Below are 21,919 nucleotides of genomic sequence, written 5' to 3' on the forward strand. Positions count from 1 at the left end.
TGAGTGACCTCTTCCAACCTTTTTCCTTCCAGCAAGTATTTGACTTCTCATTCCTGTTGCAGATGATGAGGAAGGGGTATCAGGGCGTGCATCAAGGGCAGGTATGTTAAGGGCAGGTAAGTTAGGGGCAGGTATGTTGGCCTCATGTTCTGGCTGCAAGTCATCTGGTGACTGAGGTGGTGTGTCGCCTGAGAGGTAGGTTTCCATTGCAACTGTTCTCTTTAAAGTCTGTCTTCTATTCCGTTGGTTACATTTCCATTGCCATCTCTTGCTTCTTCGTTCTTGCTTTATAAGCTCAGAGATAGATTTAACTTCTCCCATCTCTTTTTTCTCTGTCTATTTGCAGATGTTCCAGGTATGGTGTAGGATATTTTTTAAATGTTGTTTCTTTCTCTATTTCTTTATGTGGCATATTTTAAAAGCAAAGAAAAAATAATACTTAAGTTTTCAATTTGTGTACACATTGGAGCATTTTCTAGATAAAATTAATTTAAAGCATGATTAAATAAGCCTAAAGCAAAACAAAGTAAAAAGTAATAACATAATGGATTTTTTTGTGAATACATAAATTATACCCCAAATTAACGAAATTATAGCCTGTTTGACCCTATAACCTGCATATAACTGCGGGACTGCAGGTTATGAGTCAACCCGCGTATCACTAGCTACTTCATACAGTAAATTCCCCTTGCCTGCTTCGCTTCTGCTGATTCGATGATGGCCTCGTCATCAGTTTATGAGTAGCCCGCACCATTCTTCACCGCCTACTCAATCTCATTCGGTTGAAGCTGAACGCGCTAAACGTACTGTCCGGTTACAAGACCGGCTACTAGAACTCACAATATATCATGATACTTCATTATAATTACGGATTTTTGGGATTATCATAAAAAGTACGCTCTTTTAATCGTATCCCATCTGCGTGAACGGCTCTTAGTCTACTTGCCCAGGTAAGTTTTTCTTTACACTCAACTTTTTATTTTCCTCTCGTAGCCTCTCCTTTCATTAGGCTATTTGAATAAATATTAAGGCTATTAATTAGTCTTCTATAAATGCAATCTCTCAAATATCAATAGACTCTGTGTCAACTGAAAGTAAAGTATGGAGGAAAACTTTTTTGTTGTTCAATTGTTTAATGTTGTCTTGCTGTCTATTCACAATCAAGTCATCATATTTGATAACTGAAATTATGAGCCATAGGCTGCCGATGTATACGGTTCTATGGCTCTGTAGCCTAGCTGTATCCTAACATGCACATTTGTTATTGTGGTAAAAGTTTTGAGGGTGACTGTCCATAGATCATTTGGCATGAAACATAATCTGTCCTGCATTATATTTAGGGTTGCTTGTGTTGCAATATATCACTGGTCTATGCTTAGGTCTTAGCAGATCAAAAATATTGTCCACAAATTATATGAATCTATCCTCTCCTGTATTCTTCGTTCTGCTTATGCTCATCGGATGTTTTATGGGGGGAATCAGAACATTTACCATTAAGGATTCAACTATTCATTAAAATGACTTGTTTAACAGAACACCGTAGGGGAACCCCTGACTCACATATTGACAAGTTAATGACGCAGCCCCTGCTCCACATGTCAAGGGTAGCAACACCACATAACAGAGCTCTCATTACTCTGACCTCATTAGGGAGATCAGCCAATACAATTGATTGGAGAGCTTGTTAGCTTCACACACAAGGCAGATCAATGGAGAGAGCAGGCTCTGTGATAATAGCTATATTTTCCTGGCCCTCTGCCTGCAACACCAGGCAGGTCTGATGGATCTACTCTTGTTCACGCATGGCTGCAGTAGACCTGTTTGACCATCGCCTCTATTGATTTTTATTTTTCAATTTTGGCCTGCTGCCGGCCTTACTCATGCATATTGAACCAGAATAACCAAGCAAACACCTAGAATCAGAACCTGATGATGAGGTATTGGAATGTAGAGTTGGGGCATTCCTTCCCTGTTGGCCTCACCCAATATGATTCCTTCATTTGAACTCTAGACATTTGTACCTGTGCCCCACATTCCTCCAATGTGACCCGTCATTGACGCCAGAGTCTGAAGAGGAAGCGAGACACCCCACTCTCAGGTTTTGTTCTGGTTACATTGAAGTCAATGACCTAATCAGACCAGACCCAGATGCTATCGCATTGGTGTCTATGGGAGAGCCATCCCGTTAAGCGGACAGAAAATAATGAAATGATAAACGGCCTGAGTGAACTATCTTTATTTATCCACCATCTTTGATTGACGCAACCAGGAAAGAGTTTAGTTTAGAAGGTGTGAACTCCCAGTATGGACGAACTGTCTGTTTTAACACCTGAGGCTACTTGTTGTTGGTGTCTTGGTTGCCACACATAAAGAGTAGAGGATACATGACCTGTCAATGTCACCAAATGGGCCTGACTCATTCCTTTCCTGACCCCCTCAAAGTCTGTCCACAACAGCATGGCAAATGACAAATGGAGAGAAAGAGGGGTAGAGAGAGAATGAGGGGGGCGGGAGAGAGCGCTGAAAGGAGAGAAAAGGAGGACAAAGGATGAAGGAAGGATAGATGCTTCAAGAGCCTATGGATGTTGGTTGAAGAAGCTTAGGGGAAGTGTTGCTCTATTTAGCTTGGATTCAAATAGAACACAGCTAGGGGGAAGATAAATTATTTGGATGTGGCGGGGGAGTGAAAAAATGCAGCCTTATCTTGTATGTTTGTTCACCTGGTTAACTTAGTTAGTGAGTAAGGGACTTACAATAGGACCGGAGTTTGGAAAGGAGGAGAGGGGTCAAATGCTGGTTGGTATACCCAACAAAACATAATTCTGTATAAAATCCTGACTCATTCGATTCAATAAAAGATGATTGAGAGTACAGTATAGTATCTCTCCAGTCCATTGATCTAGCCATGTGTTTATTTTTTTCTGCATGAGATCTTCATACAGTACTGTAACACAGCCAGACTCAGAGAAGGAAAGCGGGATCAGACCTTAAGGTGTTTCTAATCAGGGATGTGGTTGGGTTCTTTTCTTCTCTCTCTGATGTGATGCTTGTAATGGAGAGAGAGAGTCCAGTGATGTTGCTCCCAGGAATGTGTTCACACACACACGGCTCCTATTAGAGCCTGGCTTCTCCGGTTTACAGTGTAGATGGCGTCTCCATCTACAGTGCGTCCCAAATGGAACACTATTCACTACACAGTGCACTACTTTTGACCCGGTCAAAAGTAGTGACCTATATAAGTAATATGGTGCCATTTGGAATGTTGCCATACCATACCTCACAGACCAGTCAGTGAACATCCACCATCCCTCACCTTGGCTCACAGGTATGGCAGCTACATGGTGGAGGGGGTGGATTGGATGGATGGTTCTGGGATGTAGCCTACCAGAGAGATATTCGGGAAACCCCCTTAATACTCAGCTTGTGTAATTTTGGAGTTTTGTGTTATGTTTAGCCAGTTGAATTACAGTCAAACAGAAACTATTATATAGTTACTACTTGGGTAGTGGCAGGAAAAGGAGTGGAAAAAATGTGGAATACAAACAAAAACAACTGTCAGTACCAGCTTCCCAATGAAAACAACTGTCAGTACCAGCTTCCCAATGAAAACAACTGTCAGTACCAGCTTCCCAATGAAAACAACTGTCAGTACCAGCTTCCCAATGAAAACAACTGTCAGTACCAGCTTCCCAATGAAAACAACTGTCAGTACCAGCTTCCCAATGAAAACAACTGTCAGTACCAGCTTCCCAATGAAAACAACTGTCAGTACCAGCTTCCCAATGAAAACAACTGTCAGTACCAGCTTCCCAATGAAAACAACTGTCAGTACCAGCTTCCCAATGAAAACAACTGTCAGTACCAGCTTCCCAATGAAAACAACTGTCAGTACCAGCTGCACTATGAAAACAACTGTCAGTACCAGCTGGACTATGAAAACAACTGTCAGTACCAGCTGCACTATGAAAACAACTGTCAGTACCAGCTGCACTATGAAAACAACTGTCAGTACCAGCTGCACTATGAAAACAACTGTCAGTACCAGCTGCACTATGAAAACAACTGTCAGTACCAGCTTCCCAATGAAAACAACTGTCAGTACCAGCTTCCCAATGTAAACAACTGTCAGTACCAGCTTCCCAATGAAAACAACTGTCAGTACCAGCTTCCCAATGAAAACAACTGTCAGTACCAGCTTCCCAATGAAAACAACTGTCAGTACCAGCTGCACTATGAAAACAACTGTCAGTACCAGCTGCACTATGAAAACAACTGTCAGTACCAGCTGCACTATGAAAACAACTGTCAGTACCAGCTTCCCAATGAAAACAACTGTCAGTACCAGCTTCCCAATGAAAACAACTGTCAGTACCAGCTGCACTATGCAAACAACTGTCAGTACCAGCTGCACTATGAAAACAACTGTCAGTACCAGCTGCACTATGAAAACAACTGTCAGTACCAGCTGCACTATGAAAACAACTGTCAGTACCAGCTTTCCAATGAAAACAACTGTCAGTACCAGCTGCACTATGCAAACAACTGTCAGTACCAGCTGCACTATGAAAACAACTGTCAGTACCAGCTTCCCAATGAAAACAACTGTCAGTACCAGCTGCACTATGAAAACAACTGTCAGTACCAGCTGCACTATGAAAACAACTGTAAGTACCAGCTGCACAATGAAAACAACTGTCAGTACCAGCTGCACTATGAAAACAACTGTCAGTACCAGTTGCACTATGAAAACAACTGTCAGTACCAGCTTCCCAATGAAAACAACTGTCAGTACCAGCTGCACTATGAAAACAACTGTCAGTACCAGCTGCACAATGAAAACAACTGTCAGTACCAGCTGCACTATGAAAACAACTGTCAGTACCAGCTGCACTATGAAAACAACTGTCAGTACCAGCTGCACTACGAAAACAACTGTCAGTACCAGCTGCACTATGAAAACAACTGTCAGTACCAGCTGCACTATGGAAACAACTGTCAGTACCAGCTGCACAATGAAAACAACTGTCAGTACCAGCTGCACTACGAAAACAACTGTCAGTACCAGCTGCACTACGAAAACAACTGTCAGTACCAGCTGCACTATGAAAATAACTGTCAGTACCAGCTGCACTTTGAAAACAACTGTCAGTACCAGCTGCACTATGGAAACAACTGTCAGTACTAGCTGCACTCCAAATGCCAGATGATTTAACTTTCATTATATTTCTATGTGTGTCTTACCTACAGTTGAAGTCAGAAGTTTACATACACCATTGCCAAATACATTTAAACTCAGGTTTTCACAATTCCTGTAATTTAATCCTAGTAAAAATCGTCTTCGTTCAGTTAGGATCACCACTTTATTTTAAGAATGTGAAATGTAAGAATAATAGTAGAGACAATAATTTATTTATGCTTTTATTTATTTCATCACATTCCCAGTGGGTCAGAAGTTTACATACACTCAATTAGTATTTTGTAGCATTGCCTTTAAATTGGTTAACTTGGGTTAAATGTTTCGGGTTAGCCTTCCACAAACTTCTCCCAATAGGTTGGGTGAATTTTTACCCATTCCTCCTGACAGAGCTGGTGTAACTGAGTCAGGTTTGTAGGCCTTGCTCACACACGCTTTTTCAGTTCTGCCCACAAACTTTCTATAGGATTGAGGTCAGGGCTTTGTGATGGACACTCCAATAATTTGACTTTGTTGTCCTTAAGGCATTTTGCCACCACTTTGGAAGTGTGCTTGGGGTCATTGTCCATTTGGAACGCATTTGCGACCAAGCTTTAACAAGCTTTAAGCCTCCCACTTTTTCCTCCAAACATAACAATGCCCACTGGTGTCTTGAGATGTTTCTTCAATATATCCACATAATTTTCTTTCCTCATGATGCTATCTTTTTTTGTGAAGTGCATCAGTCCCTCCTGAAGCAAAGCACCCCCACAAGATGATGCTGCCACCCCCGTGCTTCACGGTTGGGATGGGGTTCTTCGGCTTGCAAGCCTCCCCCTTTTTCCTCCAAACATAACAATGCCCATTATGGCCAAACAGTTCTATTTTTGTTCATCAGACCTGAGGGCATTTCTCCAAAAAGTACGATATTTGTCCCCATGTGCAGTTGCAAACCGTAGCCTGGCTTTTTTATGGTGGTTTTGGAGCAATGGCTTCTTCCTTGCTGAGGGACTTTCAGGTTATGTTGATATAGGACTTGTTTTACTGAAGATATAGATACTTTTGTACCTGTTTCCTCCAGCATCTTCACAGGGTCCTTTGCTGTTGTTCTGGGATTGATTTGCACTTTTCACACCAAAGTACGTTCATCTCTAGGAGACAGAACGCGTCTCCTTCCTGAGCAGTATGATGGCTGCATGGTCCCATGGTGTTTATACTTGCGTACTATTGTTTGTACAGATGAACGTGGTACCTTCAGGCATTTGGAAATTGCTCCCAAGGATGAACCAGACTTGTGGGGGTCTACAATTTTCTGAGGTCTTGACTGATTTCTTTTGATTTTCCCATGATGTCAAGCAAAGAGGCACTGAGTTTGAAGGTAGGCCTTGAAATACAGGTACACCTCCAATTGACTCAAATGATGTCAATTAGCCTATCAGTTGCTTCTAAAGCCATGACATCATTTTCTGGAATTTCACAAGCTGTTAAAAGGCACAGTCAACTTAGTGAATGTAAACCTCTGACCCACTGGAATTGTGATACAGTGAATTATAAGTGAAATAATCTGTCTGTAAACAATTGTTGGAAAAATGACTTGTGTCATGCACAAAGTAGATGTCCTAACCGACTTGCCAAAACTATAGTTTGTTAACAAGAAATTTGTGGAGTGGAAAAAAAGTTTTAATGACTCCAACATAAGTGTATGTAAACTTCTGACTTTCAACTGTATGTACCGGTACCATGACCCACCATATCTAACTCCCTGTTTCCGCCCTCTCTCTCTCCCACAACAGACAGCATGTTCAGAGTGAGGCCAAGGTAGCTTCTCAGACCCAGATAACCAGCAGATAACCAGCAGGCCTGGTGGAGAGAACTAGCACAGACCCAGAGAGAGGAACGTCAGTGCCAGGACAGAGCCCAAAAAGAGGGAGGAGAGAGGCCCAAAAAAAGTATTGACGGACAGGCGAGGGGAAGAAGAGATCCAGGGATTAGGGGCTCATCCAGGCTTTGACCAATCCCCTGAGGAGACCCCCCTTTTTCCTTCTGAAAACTCAGACAGCCGCCCGGATTACTGCATTAAGCTTATTACATTTTATTAGAGACTTCTGTTTTTGTTATTTTTTCTGAAACCAACTGGTGCTCAGTTTCAGCCCTGCTCTATCAGATGCCTGGAGTGTGGGCGGCTGGATTTGTGTAACTCTGAAAACAAAGGATCAGAAGGAGAGGAGGAGGACAAAGCAGGGCATGGGGGGATACTGGAACGTGTAGGAGACATCTAGGAGCGTTCCTTAAAGACGTGTGGGGATAAACCTTCGGGCTCCAGCTGTGTCTGTGGGATTCAGACGAGAGGTCAAAAAGTCTCTCTCTCTCTCTTTCTCTTTCTTTCAACCATGAGAGAGAATCTGCTTTGCTTCACATTCACACACAAGCTGAGCAGTGCATGATTGCTTTTGCCTCTGCAGCTCACAGTCACATAGGAGAGTTAGTCAGAGATGTTGAGGTGGTGGCTTGAACTGTAAGTATATGAAGTCTGGTTATGAGTGTCTGGTTCATGCTCTCGAGAGGTTAAGACTATCTCAAATTCAACATCACACCTAATAGAAGTCTGTTGGTCTGGTAAGTAGACCCCTGGTACTGCTCTCTGTCTCTCTCCCGACTCCTCTCCCTCGCTCTCTCTCTTTCCAGTCTGTGGTATGAGGTGTGCTTCCTCCCTCTGTGCTGCTCCCAGCTGCCCCTCTTAAAACGCCAGCCAGTGGAGACCTAAAGGAGAGGGCCTGGGACTGTGGTCAGGATCAAATTAAAAGGCTGCTTTAACCCTGACGCAATCCCATTCAGAGGTCTGCTCCAAGTCATTAATAAAGACAGGCTATCGCTCGTGGGAGGGCCTCGGTAATGGAAAGCTCTTAAAAGAACAAGAACACCTTGTCAGTGTACGTTACACTATCAAATTATTACAGAAAGCAATATCCATTACTTTGCTGGCTAAAGATTACAAAGGAAAAGTCCATTATTTGCATACCTCCTGCCAGTGTTGACTTACTGGGGTATTTTGTGCAATCAAAGTCAGCTAAGTGATTTTCTTATCAGTACATTTGTCAGTATTTTATGAATTTTGGGCTAAAAATAGAACCGTATGTTTTTTTCTAGTGGAACATACTTTGCATGTTTGAAAACAAGATTTGGGGCTTCTGGTCAGATCAGTTGTAAGTGTTGAATGAGGGTCTCTGCTCTGCTTTTATAGAGATTTTGCAAAAGTATTTCGGGGAAATATGTGATCTGATTAAGTATCACTCACTCATGTTGTAACAAAACACAGGACGAGAGAGAGATAAAATAACCTGGAAACTCTCAGACAATTAAAACATACTTACATTTAATTTGTTCTCGAGGGCAGTGACAGGAGAGTCACTGTGGTCTACATTTAGAAGGTTCTGGAACAGTGGACTTTGAAACCCGGAACTTTGACGACAAACAGCAGGCAAGGGTCTGTAGAAAAACCTGATCCAGTTACTTTATGACTGAATGTTCCAGATAGTGATGTGTTCTGCCAGATCTCCTACCTGGTTCTACATCTATACACTAAATCAGTCTTTAGCAAACAAATTCCCCTCAGGGTTACTGGACTGTTATAGCTGCATTTGAGCCTCTTCCAGGCGGAGAATTGAATACATTTTTTGTGCTTTCTTTTAATAAATGGTTCCAGTGTACAACCACAGGAGGGATATTTGCAGCTAGAACTGGGGTTATTCCTGAGCTGATGTTTTAAAAACCCAAAGCCTAAAACAACTGTAGAGCATAGCGTCTCTGACCACACTCAAACTGGCAGTGAATTCCAGGAACTGAGCTGCATACTTTTTTACTCCATTTCTCTCGACTTAATCCAGCGGGATATGGATGACAACAAACAGCAGAAAATGGGACTGAAATTGCAAACAGCACATGATAACAAGAGAATACAATAGACGTCTCCATTACCGAGGTTGACCCTACAAGACCTGGTGGTGGAATTATATTCAAAACCTAAACTTACATGATCATTACTTTTGAGCCACACAATCCCCCTGGGAGAATTTCTGAATCAAATCTTTCACCAAAGATATTTAAGTTCCTTTTCCATCCCTACTTTCAGTGGATTTAAAGGGATTTTTTAATATTTTTTTTAGAGAACCTTACCCTTGTCCATCACCATGAACCTGGGGAAGATCCCTGGGTTGAAGGGCCTGGTGGCTAGCTCTCAGGGTAAACGCCATTTCAAGGGTGACCTCACCTTGGACATGATCAGCCCTCCGCTGGGAGACTTCCGTCACACCATGCACGTGGGCCGCGGAGGGGACGTGTTCGGGGACACTTCGTTCCTTAGCAATCATGGCGGGGCCGCCAACGGAAATGAGGATGATGATTCCGTCACAAGTCCTGACAACAAGATCGGGGCTTTCTTCTCCCGGACCCTCCGGCATGTTCGGAAGACACCAGAGCATCCCAGGGGGGGGTCGAAGGACCTGTCCCCGCCACCCCCTCCCATCTCCCCCATCATCAAGAACGCAGTGTCCCTCCCCCGGCTGGATGTGGACGGCTGCCCTATTAAAAACCTCTTCCACACCTCTCCTACCTCCCTGGATGAGACCACTTATGGTTATGGTGAGTCTTACTGTACACCCACACACACACATACACAAACATATGCACGCATCCACACAATAAATGAACATGCAACCATACCTGTGAAGACATGCGGTCGATCCTGGACCTAAGGTCTAAGCTTAAGCTCAGAAAGCTAACACTGTTTGTGGCATGCATAGACGCAATAGCTGCTGTTGGACATGCTGTGAAAACATACTCTCATTTCCACAGTAATTCAGACAAATTTTCCACAGCTGTCATGATGAATCACCTTGGCTGACACACAACAACCCTCACACTCTCTTTAGTTTGTTATGTGATGATAAGAGAGAGGCGCATCAGACATTACTGTGCTGCTGTGTGTCTGGTCTGAGGCCCTATGATGCTGACTACCCCACATTAATACCCTCATGTTTCACTGTCTGACCTCTCTGCTCTATTTTGGTGTGTGTGTTTGGAAGCATGTTTTTATCTATGTGCGTGCAAGTATGTTATTGGTGTAAGAGACCTGTACTCCCAGGCAGAGAGCACTTCCCATTCAAACTATGTAGTGGTACTAATTTACCTTGCATCGTGTTTGTTTCCAGCAGACCTGGGCACATTTTCTTAGCATTTTGTAGTTTATTTGAAAATACCAACTTTTCAAATACTTATGGTAGTCGAATATACTGTAGTTTATATAGAGTTTAAACTAAAAGGCAACTATTTTCTTTGATATTGAAATACAGTACCAGAAAACTAAACAATATTTGAATGTATTTGAATACATGCAAATTATTTGAAATATATGATCATAAGCACATGGTTTTGAGGGCTCTTAGATATTAATCTTAATGTAGCCTATAGCCTATAATTAAATACACAAGGGACATGGAATCACCTCAACATTAGATTAGACCACTTTTGCAGCTTCAAAATTACTAACAAATATATTTTCATAATGTCTGAGTCATAAGGTAATACCAACAAACTCTCACAGTCTAACTTCATCCACATTCTCCAAACATTAAATTTCAATATTGCTCAAAATGTAACATTTCAAAGTGTTTTTCACACCTTGGTTTGACTCCTGCTGCTTTTTATCGTTCCATTTCTCCAAATGTCAAATGTTGAAGTTAAGGTGTAAGTTTAGGCACTCTTTCTGAATGGTTACGGTAAGGGTTAAGGTTCGGGATAGGGTTAAAACCCCAAAATGCCTCCACAGTGGCACAGCGGCACTGCATCGCAGCACTAGAGGCGTCACTACAGATCCGGGTTCGATCCCGGGCTGTGTCGCAGTCGACCGCGACTGGGAGACTCATGAGGCGGTGCACAATTGTCCCAGCGTCGTCTGGGTTAGGGGAGGGTTAGGCCGGCTGGGATGTCCTTGTCCCATTGCACTCTAGCGACTCCTTGTGGCGGGCCGGGCGCATGCACGCTGACTTTGGTCACTAGCTGTACGGTGTTTCCTCTGACACATTGGTGCGGCTGGCTTCCGGGTTAAACGAGCAGTGTGTCAAGAAGCAGAGCGGCTTGGCGGGGTCGTGTTTCGGAGGATGCGTGGCTCTCTACCTTTGCCTCTCCCGAGTCCGTACAGGAGTTTCAGCAATTGGACAAGACTGTAACTACCAATTGGAAATCACAAAATTGTGGAGAAAAAGTGGTAAAAAGTACAAAAACATATACAGTATATATACATTTTTTCTAATAAAAATAAAAGAACAGTGTTCACGACTGGGATCGAACATGCAACCTTCTGATCCAGAGTCATGAGATTACTATTTCTGAATGGTTAAGGTAAGGGTTAAGGTTTGGGATATGGTTAAAAGTATCATGCTTGAAGGTAAGACCCAGAGGTGGGGCAAAGGTACAGGACGGCAGGCAGGGTCAGGGGCAGGCAGAGTGGTCAGGCAGGCGGGCTCAGGGACAGGGCAGGCAAGTGTCAAAACCAGGAGGGTGAGAAAAAGAGAGACTGGAGAGAAGCAGGAGCTGAGATGAAAAACGCTGGTTGACTTGCCAAACAAGACGAACTGGCAACAGACAAACAGAGAACACAGGTATAAATACACAGGGGATAATGGGGAAGATGGGTGACATCTGGAGGAGGTGGAGACAATCGCAAAGACATGGGTTTAACTCTGGACACATGAAAGGTGGGATGTATACGAAGGGTATGTGGCAACAGAAGACAAACAGCTGAGGGGCTAATCATTTTGGCGATGGGAAATGGGCCAATAAACCGGGGCGAGAACTTGTGGGATTCCACCCGGAAGGGCAGTTCCCTGGTGGATAGCCATACCTTCTGCCCAAGATGATGCCGGGGAGCTGGGGTCCGATGGTGCCGACCGGGCTCTCCTTCAGGTATGATGACAGCGGCAGACAAACATCTGGGCAGAAGGCATGACGCACTCTTCCTCCTGCTTGGGGAAGAGCGGGGGCTGATACCCCAGGGAACACTCAAAAGGAGATAAGCCCGTGGCAGAGCAGGGAAGGGTGTTGCGGGCATATTCAACCCACACCAGCTGCTGGCTCCAGGAGGTGGGGTTGGCGGAGACCATGCAGTGCAGAGTAGTCACCAGATCCTGGTTGGCTTGCTCCGACTGGCCGTTGGACTGGGGGTGGAATCCGTAGGACAGGCTGGTCGATGACCTAATGAGGGTGCAGAACGCCTTCCAGAACCGAGATGAGAACTGAGGTCAGAGACCATGTCGACCGGCAGTCCATGGATCCGGAAGACGTGCTGCACCATGAGCTGGGCCGTCTCCTTGGCTGAGGGTAGTTTGGGGAGAGGAATGATGTGGGCGGCTTTGGAAACCCGATCCACCACAGTCAGGATGGCGTTGTTGCCATCAGATGGGGGAAGACCGGTGACAAAGTCCAGGGAGATGTGGGACCAGGGATGGTGAGTGACAGGCAGAGGTTGAAGGAGACCAGCTGGAGCTTGTTGAGGAGTCTTGTTTTGTGCACACACTGTGCAAGCGACGACAAATGCGGAGACGTCAGGGACCATGGTAGGCCACCAAAAGCCAGGGTCCGGCGGGAACCCGGGTGGCAGGACAGTCCAGGATCGTGGAGCGGACCACGTCAGGCACGAACATCCGGTTATCTCAGCATAAGAAAATGATGAGGATACCCCTCATGTTTGGGTTCAAGGAACGATATTACTAGTATTGCTAAGCATTGAACTTGTTATAATTTTTATATTGCCTTTCGTCCAGGACATTTACATAGTGATGACACCATGCCAATTAATGAACAATGGACAGCCTCCCGGTGGCGCAGTGGTTAAGGGCGCTGTACTGCAGCGCCAGCTGTGCCATCAGAGTCCCTGGGTTCGCACAATGGGGCGACGCAAAATTGGCCTAGCGTCGTCCGGGTTAGGGAGGGCTTGGTCGGTAGGGATGCCCTTGTCTCATCGCGCACCAGCAACTCCTGTGGCGGGCCGGGCGCTGTGCGATCTAACCAAGGTTGCCAGGTGCACGGTGTACCCTCCGACACATTGGTGCGGCTGGCTTCCGGGTTGGATGCGTGCTGTGTTAAGAAGCAGTACGGCTGGTTGGGTTGTGTATCGGAGGACGCATGACTTTCAACCTTCGTCTCTCCCGAGCCCGTATGGGAGTTGTAGCGATGAGACAAGATAGTAGCTACTACAACAATTGGATACCACGAAATTGGGGAGAAAAAGGGGTCAAATTCAAAAAATAAAAATAAAAATGAACAATGGACAATATATGGATCATACAGCTGTCATGACGTTGGCCCGGGGGATAGGTTTATGACAGTCATAAATACCTCTTTCCCCCTTTTTCCTCTCTCTACCCTACTGAGGTTACATTTGCAAACCCCTTGGTTAACATAGAGATTCTGGGAACATCAGAAGGGGGGAAATGAATTATATTCTGGTAATCTGACCCATTGAACATATGCGGTGGTACTTAATGAATATGATGTCAGTTCGGTTGTCATCTGAGACATTCTCATCAATGATAAAATTACATAAACTCTACAGTGGAAAGTCTATACATCAGAGTTATCGGATTCACATGGAATTGTTGTTCAATTTAAATGTTTGAATATGAAATTAATCGTGATGGGATGAAATGTGATTTTAGCTTCTAAAATGTGAGATTTGGGTATTCATAAAATAGGGCTACGCTCAATCAGTGGCCCGCCCCTGTGAAGGGACATGGGCTATAAAACTTTTCAAACACGTCCTCCGAGGATGTAGGACGACGGTCCGATGTCAGAATGGTTCAGATAATAACTACAGAACGAAGCCAACATCAGCATGAGCTTTGGTTGCGAATGATATGAACTTTGAACTCTTATTCACTACATAAGTGAATAGCCGTTTAGTTAGCAACCAGCAGATGCAAACGAGGGTTAGGAAGGAACAGACAGAGTATCCCGTCTATCACACTACGACGTTACTACAACGTATTTAATTGACAACCAGAGACATTCTTCAAAGGACTCGGTTGGGCAACACCTACCGAACCTACCGAAGCGCAGCTCAGAGTAAATATTTATTGCATTTTCCTTTTCCAAATGGGCAGCATTTAGAATGCATAAGATACTGTATTTACGATAGCACAGTTTCAGCCTTTGTTCCTCAGTCTTCCCGCTCCTTCACTCAAACCTAGCCCCTTTTCTTTTGTGTAACCAACTGTCATATCTGTTCCGCCCGCTAGGGACGTTTTCCTTTATGACGTAATTTGTAATCAAGTTATGATTTAATTATGTGTATGTGTAATTCTGTGTGATTAGTTAGGTATTTAGTAAATAAATGATTAAACCCAATGTTGTATTGCTGATTCAAATTGTTAGCCAGGGTTCGTTCAGATAACCAAGAATTTACAACTTTCAGATGAGACTGAAGTAAGATGACGATTAATATTGACTGCTATTGATGTAAAATATTACTAGGTCTTTAAGAGTTTATTCAAAAGATAACAGCTCTATAAATATTATTTTGTGGTGCCCGACTCTCTAGTTAATTACATTTACATGATTAGCTCAACCAGGTAATATTAATTACGGAGAAATTATTTTATAGAATAGCATGTCATATCACTTAATCCGGCATAGCCAAATACACGACACAGCTATCCCAATTTTTTTTGACTGTTTATGCATTAAGGGTTGCATATCTGTTATCATCTTTTTGTTTTCATTCTCGTTCTTGCTTCTTCAATACTCACCCTTACTCGTAAAATCTGCTAACCTAATAGTAAAGGTCTGAATTGGTTACATATTTTGTTTGACATTGTTATTATTTAATTATCATTAGACCAGAAATATGCTGCTTAATTTATTTCATATGTAAGGCTGCCAATATGCCAAAACTCTGTAATTATCGTGCAGGTCTGGGAACCGGGGAGGGAGGGCTGGGGAAAAGGGGGCAGGGAAGTGGGAACGATTTATAGAGTGTCTTCTGGGTGGGTAGTGACCAGTGGGTGGGTTTTCCTGTGGGTCCTGCTTTTTATTTTAGATCTATGGGATTATCAATACTTGTCATGTGTGCTCTCTCTCTGGCCTCTAGGTCACCAGGTTGCTCGTTATGGCACACACCTGTCACCATCGTTAAGAGCATCTGCGCGTCATCAGACTCATCCGGACTCAATCACCTCCTTGATTACCTGCCATATATATATATATATATATATATATAACTCCCTTTGGTTGCTTCCCCAGGCATCATTGTTTCTGTTCCAGTGTCATGTTTGTGTTTATTGTTTTGTATTTAGTTGCGTTTTATTTATTAAAACACTCACTCCCTGAACTTGCTTCCCGACTCTCAGCGCACACGTTACATAACGACGCCTCACCAAAGGGAAGCATCAGGGGGTAATATTTGTTTTGTGTTGGAGGTGATGTCTGGTCCGGGTGTCTGAACCGGAGCTACCTGGGAGGCCTCAGCCGGTTTGTCGGGTTCCCCTGCCTCAGCTGGATCGACGGGTTTCCATACCTCAGCGGGATCGATAGACTCCCAAACCTCAGCTGGCTCGACAGGATCCAATGCCTCAGCGGGTGAATAGGTTCCCGTGCCTCGACAAGGCAACTGGGGAGGTCTCAGCTGGCTCATCAGACTCTCACGCTTCAGCCGGTTCATCAGGTTTCTGCGCCTCAGTGGAGGCGACCGGTCCTCTCCGGATCCCCGGGATTGTCCCTTTTGTTTAGCGTCCTGCGGCTGGAGCCGAACGCGCCAGAGAGGGGGTACCGTCACGTGTGCTCTCTCTCCGGGGCTCTAGGTCGCCATGCTCCCATGCCTCAGCAGAGGTGACCGGTCCACTCCTGAACCCCGGGATCGTCATTTTGGTCGCCGTCCTGCGGCTGGAACCGCTTGTCGGGAAGGGGTACTGTCACATGTGCTCCCACTCCTGCCTCTAGGTCACCTAGGCTGCTCATTATAGTGCACACCTGTCACCATCGTTACGCGCACCTGCCCGTCATCAGACTCACCTGGACTCATCACCTCCTTGATTACCTGCCCTATATCAAATCAAACTTTATTTGCCACATGCGCCGAATACAAGTGCAGACCCTTACCATGTAATGCTTACTTACTTACTTAACGAACAGTGCAGTTCAATAAGAGGAAAAAATTTACCAAGTAGGCTAAAAAAAATTAACAGAATAACAATAATGAGGCTACAGTTGAAGTCGGAAGTTTACATACACCATAGCAAATACATTTAAACTCAGTTTTTCACAATTCCATCAATTAATCCAAGTAAAAATCCCTGTTTTAGGTCAGTTAGGATCACCACTTTATTTTAAGAATGTAAAATGTCTAATTTATTTCAGATTTGATTTCTTTCATCACATTCCCAGTGGGTCAGAAGTTTACATACACTCAATTAGTATTTTGTAGCATTGCCTTTAAATTGTTTAACTTGGGTCAAATGTTTTGGGTAGCCTTCCACAAGTTCCCACAATAAGTTGAGTGAATTTTGGCCCATTCCTCCTGACAGAGCTGGTGTAACTGAGTCAGGTTTTGTAGAATTCCTTGCTCGCACAAGCTTTTTCAATTCTGCCCACAAATTTTCTATAGGATTAAGGTCAGGGATTTGTGATGGACACCCCAAAACCTTGACTTTGTTGTCCTTAAGCCATTTTTCCACAACGTTGGGAGTATGCTTGGGGTCATTGTCCATTTGGAAGACCCATTTGCAACCAAGCATTAACTTCCTGACTGATGTCTTGAGATGTTGCTTCAATATATCCACATTCTTTTCCTACCTCATGATGCCATCTATTTTGTGAAGTGCACCAGTGCATCCTGCAGCAAAGCACCCCCATGCTGCTGTTGGGATGGTGTTCTTCGGCTTGCAAGCCTCCCCCTTTTTCCTCCAAACACAACGATGGTCATTATGGCCAAACAGTTCTATTTTTGTTTCATCAGAGGACATTTCTCCAAAAAGTACAATCTTTGTCCCCATGTGCAGGTGCAAACCATAGTCTGGCTTTTTTATGGTGGTTTTGGAGCAATGGCTTCTTTCTTGCTGAGCGGCCTTTCAGGTTATGTCGATATAAGATTCGTCTTACTGTGGATATAGGTATCTTTGTACCTCTTTCCTCCATTATCTTCACAAGGTCCTTTTGCTGTTGTTCTGGGATTGATTTGCACTTTTCGCACCAAAGTACGTTCATCACTAGGAGACATAATGCGTCTCCTTCCTGGGAGGTATGACGGCTCATTTTTCAAAATAAAAGCCTGAAACTATGTCTGAAGACTGTTGACACCTTGAGGAAGCGATAGGAAAAGGAATCTGGTTCATATTCCTTTAAATCCAGCAAAGGGAGGCTATGGAACATGGAGTTTTCAAAATAGAAGCCACTTCCTGTTTTGATTTTCCTCAGGGTTTCGCCTGCAATATCAGTTCTGTTATAGTCACAGACAATATTTTGTCCGTTTTGGAAACTTTAGAGTGTTTTCTATCCAATACTAATAATAATATTCATATATTAGCAACTGAGACTGAGGAGCTGGCCGTTTACAATGGGCACCTTTTCATCCAAGCTACTCAATACTGCCCCTGCAGCCATATGAAGTTAAGGATCAGCGTGGCAGACGTATTGTTGCCTTCTCTTATCACCTGGGGGCGGCCAGTCAGGATGTCCAGGATCCAGTTGCAGAGAGAGGTGTTTAGTTCCAGAATCCTTAGCTTACTGATTAGATACGTGGGGACTATGGTGTTGATTTCTGAGCTGTAGTTGATGAACAGCATTCTCACATAGGTGTTCCTTCTGTCCAGGTTAGAAAGGGCGAGTGTGGAGTGCGATTGCGATTGTGTCATCTGTGGATCTGTTGGCTCTAGGGTGTCCGGGAGGATGCTGTTGATGTGATCCATGATCAGCCTTTCAAAGCACTTCATGGCTACCGACGTGAGTGCCATGGGGGGGTAATCATTTAGGCAGCTTACCTTTGCTTCCTTTGGCACAGGGATTATGGTGGTCTTCTTGAAACATGTAGGTATTACAGACCCGACCAGGGAGAGGTTGAAAATGTCAGTGAAAACACTTGACAGTTGGTCCGCGCATGCTTTGAGTACACATCCTGATAATCTGTCTGGTCCAGCTGCTTTGTGAATGTGGACCTGTTTAACTTCTTGATGCACCCATCCCGTTAGCGGGATCATTTTCGTCAACATCCACTGAATTGCAGAGCGCCAAATTTAAATGAAATTACTAAAAATATAAGTGCAATATAGCAAAACACAGCTTAGCTTGTTGTTAATCCACCTGGCATGTCAGATTTCAAAAAAGCTTTTAGGAGAAAGCATACCAAGCGTTTATGTAAGGACATCTATCTCAGCAGACAAAACTTTACAAACAGCTAGCAGCCAAGTAGATTGGTCACGATTGGTCGCGTTATGTTCAGAATTCCACAGGCTCGAGCGGTCACAACCGGGTAGATGAAAATTCCAAATAGTATCCGTAAAGTTCATAGAAACATGTCAAATGTTTTTTATAATCAATCCTCAGGTTGTTTTTACAATATATAATTGATAATATTTCAACCGGACTGTACCTTCTTCAATAGGAGAGAGAGAGAAAATGTCACGGTTTTCATATGGTGAAGGAGAGTCGGACCAAAACGCAGCATGTAGATTGCGATCCATGTTTATTGAAACAAACGTAAACGCGAATAAACACGAACACTACAAAACAATAAACGTAACGAAACCGAAAACAGCCTATACTTGTGTAAACTAACACCGAACAAGGACATCAGGACACTAAGGACAATCACCCACAACACAACCAAAGAATATGGCTGCCTAAATATGGTTCCCAATCAGAGGCAAGGATAAACACCTGCCTCTGATTGAGAACCACTTCAGACAGCCATAGACTTACCTAGAACATCCCACTAAGCTACAATCCCACTACATACACACCGCATACAAAAACCCATGTCACACCATGGCCTGAACAAATAAATGAAGATAAACACAAAATACTTCGACCAGGGCTCCCGAACGCACCTCAAAACAATAGGGAGGGTCCGGGTGGGCGTCTGTCCATGGTGGCGGCTCCGGCGCGGGACGTGGACTCCACTCAATCAATGTCCCAGTCCCCTCTCCTCGCGTCCCTGAATAGTCCACCCTCGCCGCCGACCATGGCCTAGTAGTCCTCACCCAGAGCCCCACTGGACTGAGGAGCAGATTGGGACTGAAGGACAGCTCGGGAGTGAGAGAAAGCTTGGGAGTGAGAGAAAGCTCAGGAGTGAGAGGAAGCTCAAGAGTGAGAGGAAGCTCAGGCAGGTTGATGGATCTTGGCTGACTGGCAGATCCTGGCTGACTGGCAGATCCTGGCCGACTGGAAGTTCTGGCGGATCCTGGCAGACTGGCGGATCCTGGCCGACTGGCAGATCCTGGTCGACTGGCAGATCCTGGCCGACTGGCACCTCTGGTGGATCCTGGCTGACTGGCACTTCTGGCGGATCCTGGCTGACTGGCACTTCTGGCGGATCCTGGCAGACTGGTGGATCCTGGCAGACTGGCAGCTCCTTGTAGACTGACAGCTCTTTGCAGACTGGTAGCTCTGGCTGCTTCATGCAGACTGACAGCTCTGGCTGCTTCATGCAGACTGACAGCTCTGACTGCTCCATGCAGACTGACAGCTCTGACTGCTCCATGCAGGCTGGCAGCTCTGGCTGCTCCATGCAGGCTGGCAGCACCTTGCAGACTGGCAGCTCCTTGCAGACTGGCAGCTCCTTGCAGACTGACAGCTCTGGCTGCTCCATGCAGGCTGGCAGCACCTTGCAGACTGGCAGCTCCTTGCAGACTGGCAGCTCCTTGCAGACTGACAGCTCTGGCTGCTCCATGCAGGCTGGCAGCACCTTGCAGACTGGCAGATCCTTGCAGACTGACAGCTCTGGCTGCTCCATGCAGACTGACAGCTCTGGCTGCTCCATGTAGACTGGCAGCTCTGGCTGCTCTATGCAGGCTGACAGCTCTGACTGCTCCATGCAGGCTGACAGCTCTGGCTGCGCTTAACAGACAGGAGACTCCAGCAGCGCTGTAGAGGAGGAAGGCTCTAGCTGCGCTGAACAGGCGGGAGACTCCGGTAGCGCAGGAGAGGAGAAAGGCTCTGATAGCGCTGAACAGGCGGGAGGCTCCGGCAGTGCAGGAGAGGTGAGGCGCACTGTAGGCCTGATGCGTGGTGCTGGCACTGGTGGTACTGGGCCGAGGACACGCACAGGAAGCCTGGTGCGGGGAGCTGCTACCGGAGGGCTGGTGTGTGGAGGTGGTACTGGATAGACCGGACCGTGCAGGCGCACTGGAGCTCTTGAGCACCAAGCCTGCCCAACCTTACCTGGTTGAATACTCTCGGTCGCCCTGCCAGTGCGGCGAGGTGGAATAGCCCGCACTGGGCTATGCAGGCGAACCGGAGACACCGAGCGCAAGGCTGGTGCCATGTAAGCCGGCCCAAGGAGACGCACTGGGGACCAGATGCGTAGAGCCGGCTTCATGGCATTTGGCTCGACGCTCAATCTAGCCCGGCCGATACGCGCCACGTCTCGGTGAAACATAGGATGTTACAGTTTTTAATGTCCCGTTGGTAGGATAAGATGATTAAGATGGCACAGAAGAAAATGGCTGACGTTTTACAATCTCCCAAACAATTGTGCAATTTTTTTTTATTTTTTTGCATTTTGTGTAACTTATTTTTTTACTTATTGCGTACATAATGTTGCTGCTACCGTCTCTTATGACCAAAAATTACTTCTGGACATCAGAAAAGCGATTACTTACCACGGACTGGAAGAAACTTTTTCCTTTCACGAGTCCGACGAGAAGGAAATCCTGCTTTCACTGGAACAGGCCCAGATCCACGCCTTTTGCATGAAGAATCTGAATCTAAATCTGAATCAGGTGAGTTACTATCAGAACCCATATTAATCGAACAAAGATTATCCCGTTTCTATAAAGAATTGTACACCTCTGATTGTAAATCCACACCAAGCCAGATTGAGTCCTTTTTAAAATATATAAAAACTCCTCCTCTCTCAACTGAGGAAGGGGGCTTGCTGGGAGCCCAAATCTCTCTCCATGACCTACAAAAGGGCATTGGATAACATGATTAAAGGCAAATCACGTGGTTGTGATAGTATTCCTCCTGGGGGATATTTAAAATGTTGGAACCAGTTAGGTCTGGTGTTGCTGAAAAGGATTAATACAGCTCTTCACGAAGGTTCATTTGGAAGAGATGTAAATACAGCACTAATTTAGCTTTTATAAAAAAGTTAAGGACACCATCTAGTGCTCTCGTTATCGCCCTCTAGCTTTGATAAACACAGATATTAAACTATATTCAAAACTTCTGTCGCCCAGTCTCTAAACTTACTTACCCAAATTGGTATCTGGAGCAAAGTGGGTTTGTTAAAAAACTATTATCCTCCGTTGCCTATTACATATCTTACATGCTTCATCAGAACCAAAGCTCCTTGGGCAGTTCTATCCCTCGATGCAGAAAACGCTTTTGATTGACTAGAATGGTTATATCTTTGGTCGGTTTTGGAACATATGGGACTTGGCTCCAATTTCATTCATATATTTAAGATACTATATGCCAATCCTTCAGCCATATTAATAACAGACAATAACTGCTCTGTTCTGTTCGAATAACTAGAAGTGG

The 21,919-nt window shown here is 44.8% G+C and overlaps 1 protein-coding gene across 2 annotated transcripts in view; it reads left to right on the plus strand.

Moving 5' to 3' along the window:
- The first annotated feature begins 732 nt into the window (after positions 1 to 732).
- LOC118402978 (cdc42 effector protein 1-like) overlaps positions 733 to 21,919 on the plus strand; it is a 29,738-nt gene continuing 8,551 nt past the window's right edge. Inside the window, exons 1-3 of one of the 2 annotated variants that reach the window (XM_052478075.1) lie at positions 733 to 950; positions 6,967 to 7,789; positions 9,337 to 9,811. In XM_052478075.1, coding sequence (XP_052334035.1) covers positions 9,361 to 9,811 — 451 coding nt within the window. In that variant the 5' untranslated portion in view covers positions 733 to 950; positions 6,967 to 7,789; positions 9,337 to 9,360. The remainder of the gene's footprint in view (positions 951 to 6,966; positions 7,790 to 9,336; positions 9,812 to 21,919) is intronic. The other variant, XM_035801389.2, reaches the window with a different exon arrangement.

This window comes from Oncorhynchus keta, chromosome 24 (assembly GCF_023373465.1).
Source record: "Oncorhynchus keta strain PuntledgeMale-10-30-2019 chromosome 24, Oket_V2, whole genome shotgun sequence".
In the NCBI taxonomy this organism is placed as follows: domain Eukaryota; kingdom Metazoa; phylum Chordata; class Actinopteri; order Salmoniformes; family Salmonidae; genus Oncorhynchus; species Oncorhynchus keta.